The 6,615-nt window shown below is 44.5% G+C and overlaps 1 protein-coding gene across 3 annotated transcripts; it reads left to right on the top strand.

Moving 5' to 3' along the window:
• On the top strand, positions 1-6,615 carry LOC136478052 (probable histidine kinase 6). 3 transcript variants are annotated; one of them, XM_066476376.1, is made up of 11 exons: positions 2-957; positions 1,822-2,055; positions 2,160-2,329; positions 2,812-3,024; positions 3,100-3,286; positions 3,374-3,425; positions 3,507-3,736; positions 3,927-4,025; positions 4,147-4,862; positions 5,287-5,652; positions 5,885-6,615. In XM_066476376.1, exons 1-11 carry the CDS (start codon positions 682-684, stop codon positions 6,144-6,146), a joined length of 2,805 nt encoding a protein of 934 aa, XP_066332473.1. In that variant the 5' UTR covers positions 2-681; the 3' UTR covers positions 6,147-6,615. The 3 variants fall into 3 exon arrangements, with proteins under 3 accessions (XP_066332471.1, XP_066332473.1, XP_066332472.1); XM_066476375.1 differs by having other exon boundaries at positions 5,287-5,766; positions 5,885-6,614; XM_066476374.1 differs by having other exon boundaries at positions 1-957; positions 3,374-3,736; positions 5,287-5,766.

Raw genomic sequence — 6,615 nt, 5'->3', positions numbered from 1 at the left:
GTCCGTCTCCGTCCCCCCTCTCCTCTCACGGCCACGGGCCACGCTCGCCGCCCACCGCCGCCGCTACTAGCCGGTGATTAGCCTTGATTAGCGGGTACCACTCCACTGTTACGGGAGGCGCGTTTTAATTGCGGGCGCGCCACGCCCGCCTGTCTCGAATATCTGCTTGCCAAAAAGCGCGGATTCCTCCCCGCCGGGCGGCCTCGCCCCCTGCCGCTGGGCCGCTGGCGGTGTGGTGGAAGTGGATCAACGTGCTGCGGCCGCGGAGTGGAGGCAATAAAGGGAAAGCTGGGCGGAGTGCTCGGGTACCGTGGCCGGATTAGTTAATGCCCGCGAGCAACTAGTCGTAGGCGTAATTATTTTAAGGCAGCTATCGCCGCTGGGGACTCGCGAAAGCTTCGCCTCTTTTGAGAGCTCCCGCACCACGCCTCGCCCAGCCCGCCCGCCCGCTCTTCCCTCTCCAGGGCTCCAGGCTTCCTTCTCTAGTCTCCCACTCTCCCGCGCCGCTTGCTGCTGCTAGTGCTGGGCTGCTGCTGCTGCTAGTGATAGGGGTCCCGGAGCCCTTCAAGTTCTGGGTGGGCGGCGAGCATATGGTGGTGGGCATTGGACGGGGGAAGGAGGAGGAAGAGGAGCGGCTGTAGATTTGGGGGTGCAGAGGCAGTGGCCGAGGCAGAGGCAGGGATGGGGGGCAAGTACTCCGGGGCAAGGACGAAGAGGAGGTGGAGGGGGCTGGCAGCCGCCGCGTGGGTGCTAATCGCGGTGGTCGGCGCCGCGGTGATGCACTGGACCCAGCGCCGGCAGAGCATGGACCGCGCCGAGGAGCGCCTCGTCAGCATGTGCGAGGAGAGGGCTAGGATGCTGCAGGAGCAGTTCGGGGTCACCGTCAACCACGTCCACGCGATCGCCATTCTCATCGCCACCTTCAACTACGAGAAGTCCCCTCCAGCCATCGACGCGGTGCGTAACCATTCGACCCCTCTTCTCCGCCATTGCTCTTGTAGATTGCAATGCCGCGGCATCAATTGACAGTTGGTTTGGCAATGGCGGACCCCCGAGATCCTACACGTTATTCTCCGGGTTGTCTCTCTCTTTTTCTTTAAGGAGCAAACAGAAAAAGGGGGAAAAGGAGAGAGAGAGAGAGAGAGAGAGAGAGAGAGAGAGAGAGAGAGATGCGTTTGTGGTTTGTTGACGCTTACAGTCGTTGCGGCACTAGTCGTTTAGCACGCCATGATTGCTGTGGTTGGCTGGGACAGGTGCTGTTCATCGTCTTGTGGAAAGAAAAATGTCCATTCCTGCGGCGGTTAGGCGGAGATTTTTTTAGGCTGATTAGAGATGTCGCTGAACTGAACTATTGGGTTGGTGGCACATTGTTTGTTCATAGAGTGGTTAGTGTGTTCGTTGCAAAACCATCTGGGGGGTTACTTTGACAACCATTGGGGGTGCTCTTTTGACAACCTTTTGATTCCTTAGTTTATTCTGAGAAAGGTCACTGTCGCAGAGATTAATTATGTTACAGGCTGCTCTCTGCCTTTCTCTTTTCTTTTGCTTAGATTATTGATCCTCAAAGCTGTCCTTTCCTGCATTTACAGTTCGTTTCTCTTTCCCTTTTTGTTGATTTACCAATAGTTTAGGCGCACAGTGCTATGGGCCCATGGTATTTGAAGACATGCTCATTTTTTCCATACAAAAGTAATGATATAATGACCAATATGATTAATTACTTTGGTAAATCAACAAAATGTCTTCTGCTGATTCTTGCAATTTATAGCATATTGCTGCTCAGTGTTTTTATTTTGGCTTAATAAACAATGTCTACTACAGGACACTTTTGCAAAATACACGGCAAGGACATCATTTGAGCGACCCCTGCTGAATGGGGTGGCATACGCACAGCGTGTCTTCCATCATGAGAGGGAAATGTTTGAAAGCCAACAGGGATGGATTATGAATACGATGCAGCAGGAGCCTGCACCTCCCCGGGATGAATACGCCCCAGTGATTTTCTCTCAGGATACAGTTTCCTACCTTGCACGCATTGACATGATGTCTGGGGAGGTACGCTTACTTCTATTTGATTGTTCTTTGTATATTCATTGGTGTGTTTATGACCCTTCGATGTCTCTTTAGTGAAAGCAATCTATTTATTATTTCCAATATAGGAGGACCAAGAAAACATTTTGCGGGCCAGGACTACTGGCAAAGCTGTGTTAACAAACCCATTTCGTTTGCTTGGATCAAACCACTTAGGAGTAGTTCTCACTTTTGCTGTGTACCGCCCTGATCTCCCTGCTGATGCATCAGTTGAGCAACGTGTGGAAGCAACTATTGGGTGAGATGTTCTAACTCATGTCCTTCGTTTTTATTTTTATTTTTTGAACCAAATATTTCTAGTATTATCGCCTTTTAGACTTGTGTGTGACATCCATTCTTCAGTAAAATGTGGGTATGAATAAAATTACGCGCAGGATTATTTGACCATGTAATATCTTGTAATTGTGTAACATACCACATTTGTGGTTCACTGATGAACACTAAATTTGTGTTGACTACGATGATCTTGACATGTCTAGTAACAGGTGATATTAGGAACAACGTGTTTCTTTTTAACAAAAGGATAGTGTGTTGATGACAGACACATTTAGTGATATATAAGATTATGCAGGTTACATAATCTTTGCAACTTGCCTCAATTTAATCAAAATTATACACTATGCTTATCTAATTTTAAAGAGAATAATTTGCTGTGTTTTGTACATAATTATGCATCCGTTGACTAGTGTGGTCAAATCTAATCAAGTTCTCTACTAACAGATATCTTGGTGGAGGATTTGATGTGGAGTCACTTGTGGAGAATTTGCTGAGCAAACTTGCTGGCAATCAGGATATTGTGGTGAATGTCTATGATGTCACAAATGCTTCAGAGCCTATGGCTTTGTATGGACCTTCAATTTTGGATGAACAAGTGCCTCATGTTAGCATGTTGGATTTTGGAGATCCATTTAGGAGGCATGAAATGAGGTGCAGGTTGGTAGTCCTTATCGGTAAATCTTTTAACTTTGTTGGCTGCTTTTATTTTCCACTAATGTTGTCAACCTGCAGGTATAGACAAAAGCCTCCTATACCTTGGTCTGTTATAACCAATCCTTTGGGCTTATTTGTCATATGGATGCTTATGGGGTATAGCATTGCCGCTGCATATTCTAGATATGACAAAGTTACAGAAGATTGTAGAAAGATGGAAGAGCTGAAAACTCAGGCAGAAGCTGCTGATGTTGCAAAGTCTCAGGTTTGACCTGTACTTCGGCACTCTCTTTTCCTAGGCATTCTAGCTTATGCATCATGTATGGCTTATCTATGTTTGTCTCTCTTGCAGTTCCTGGCAACTGTGTCACATGAGATCAGAACACCTATGAATGGCGTCCTTGGTACTTACGCATTTATTTTGATCCTACTTAATCTTCAGTTTCATGGGCCTGGCAATCTAAAATTTCTTCCTTCTGGTGTAGGAATGCTGGATATGCTTTTAGGAACAGATCTAACTATGACACAGAAAGATTATGCTCAAACTGCTCAAATGTGTGGCAGAGCATTGATAACACTGATAAATGATGTCCTTGATCGAGCAAAGATTGAAGCTGGAAAGTTAGAGCTTGAAGCGGTGCCTTTTGACTTGCGTTCTCTCATGGATGATGTTATTTCCTTGTTTTCTTCAAAGTCACGGGAGAAGTGCATTGAGGTATCTTACTGTTAATGCTTAAAGTAGGAAATGATGTTGCCTGTGCCATCACTTTGAATGGATATCGATTGCTTTTAGTCCTAGTTTTTGGCTGAACAATTGACAAATAATGCAATTCTGCCTGAACCAGTCTGTCCCTGTACTTCTTTGTGGCAGATACTTTTCCTGATCTTTTTCCTTCATGCTGCAGCTTGCAGTATTTGTATGTGATGATGTTCCGAAGGTTGTTCTTGGAGATCCTTGGAGGTTTCGACAGATACTGACAAATTTGGTTGGCAACGCAGTCAAAGTAAGCAGCCAATTTTGGCATCCTCACGCTACAACTTCGAATGATGTTGGTTAAATTCTTACATAAGTCTGTCATCAAATACATTCAGAAAATGCACTGATATATCTATTGTCTGTTCCAGTTCACAGAACGAGGTCATGTATTTGTGCGGGTCTGTTTGGCTGAGAACTCAAATATGGAAGCCAATCAGGTCCTACATGGAACCATGAATGGGAAAGATGGTAAAGTTGAATCAACAACTAATGGCGCCTTCAATACTTTGAGTGGGTTTGAAGCGGCAGACAGACGGAATAGTTGGCAATATTTTAAGCTGCTGCTCTCTAATAAGGAGTCGCTTTTGGATGATCTTGAGGGCGAAAATTCTAATCAAAGTGATTCAGACCATGTCACACTAGCGATAAGTATTGAGGACACAGGTGTTGGGATACCATTGCAAGCACAGGATCGTGTGTTTACACCTTTTATGCAGGCTGATAGTTCAACTTCAAGGAATTATGGTGGTACTGGCATTGGTTTAAGCATCAGCAAGTGTCTAGCTGAACTTATGGATGGGCAGATAAGCTTCACCAGCCGTCCTTTTGTTGGAAGCACATTCACATTCTCAGCCACACTGAACCGCTCATACAAAGATATTTCAGTTGATTCAAGTAGGAGCTTGTCAGAGGCACTACCAACTGCTTTTAAGGGAACGAAGGCCATCTTGATAGATGGGAGACCTGTACGTAGTGCTGTTACAAGATATCACCTCAAGAGGTTGGGAATAATTGTTCAAGTTGTGAACAATATGAGTGCAGTAGTAAAAGCTTTCCCTGGAAAAAATGGAGCGACCATTTCTAGGTGAGTGTTCTTAAGTTATTTTTTTAAATGCTGGATATACGTGGAGGCTCCCTCAACCTCAAGCCTTAGATGTGGAATGGGAGTAGGGCACATTTCTCTTATTAAATTGTGTGACTAAAGATTTGAACTCAAGACCTCGCCTTGAGCTGCATGCATTGACGGCCTCAACAAAACCCCTAAGCTGGTGGGAAAGGCAGGCAACTCTATGATATTTTAGTAGATATCATAGATATACCGTCTATGTAATCAGCCCGTCCTGAATTTGCTTGATATTGAAAAAGTATATAGGACCCTAAAATCCCTGGCTGGGCTGTTATTCGCAAATTGTTTTCGAGAATAGCATAAAACATTCTTAAAGCGCCATAATCTGCACTTCATACTTGTTTGTATGACCTTTGAAATCATCGTATTTATTTTCTTGTAGGGAAAAGGCAACCATGCTTTTTATTGAGAGTGACTTCTGGAGGCCTGAAACAGATGTTCAGTTATTGAACCATCTACGCGAGCACAAGAATGGTCTGTTGTCTGATGCGCCTAAGGTAGTTCTTTTGGTCACCTCTGAAGCTGACAAGGACAATTATGGATCTATATTTGATATTGTGATGTGTAAGCCTATAAGGGCAAGCACAATTGCTTCATCTATTCAACAACTGCTCAAAGTAGAGATGCCTGAAAGAAAAGAAAATCAAAATCGGCCGTCATTTCTTCGTAGCTTGCTGGTTGGGAAGAACATATTGGTCGTAGATGATAATAAAGTCAATCTCAGAGTTGCTGCAGCTGCACTCAAGAAGTACGGTGCTAATGTTAGCTGTGTTGAAAGTGGCAAGGATGCTATCAGTCTACTTCAACCCCCACCTTCCTTTGATGCATGTTTTATGGATGTTCAGATGCCGGAGATGGATGGGTATGAATTAAATAAATAAACTCATTTGCCAGTTCTATCCTGCCGTTTGAGCCTTGTTTGCTAGTTGAAGTAAAAATATTCCGACTGATCATCACTTCTCAATTATTACTTTTTGTAGGTTTGAGGCAACCAAACAAATAAGGCAAATGGAGATGAAAGCTAATGAGGAAAGGAAGAACAAGTTGGCTTTGAGTGAAGGCTCGATGTTTGTTGAGTACCATTTGCCTGTTCTGGCAATGACAGCCGATGTTATCCAGGCAACTTATGAAGAGTGTATAAAATCGGGAATGGATGGATATGTATCTAAACCCTTCGACGAGGAGCAGCTATACCAAGCAGTCTCCAGATTAGTAGTGGGAACGACGGATTCAGCTGTTTAATGTTCAAACTGCAATGAATCTGACTTCTCATTCATCAAAGTGAAGCATCACCGTCTTTGCTTCTGTCCAGCTGACTCTAACCCTTAACAATGGTCTGACATGGCCTCTCGCAACACTAGATGAAAAAGATCAAAGTGCCGTGAGCTAGCTATGCATCACAGATGAAGTTCCTGCGGCAGCCCAGAGGAGTCTAGGTAGATCACCCTGTAATGCTCTTCTTTGATGTTTATAGGCTGTTGTATCTTCTGTCAATTCATTGAAAATACCACATCTCGTTGCAATCCCTAGTTTCAGAACTGCCCTTCCCTGTTGTCTGCGCATGATCCAAACTGTTTGGAGTGTATTCCTTCAGCGCGAAGGAAAAAGGGTAAATTTGCAGTAAGACTGTAGGACTTTCTGCAATGTTGTAATTCCTAATGGATTACTACTCAATCTTGTCTTTGCTAAACGATACTCTTTAAATTGTAGC

Source organism: Miscanthus floridulus, chromosome 8, assembly GCF_019320115.1.
Source record: "Miscanthus floridulus cultivar M001 chromosome 8, ASM1932011v1, whole genome shotgun sequence".
NCBI classification, from domain to species: Eukaryota; Viridiplantae; Streptophyta; class Magnoliopsida; order Poales; family Poaceae; genus Miscanthus; species Miscanthus floridulus.
This window is presented reverse-complemented; position numbering and strand designations above follow the sequence as displayed.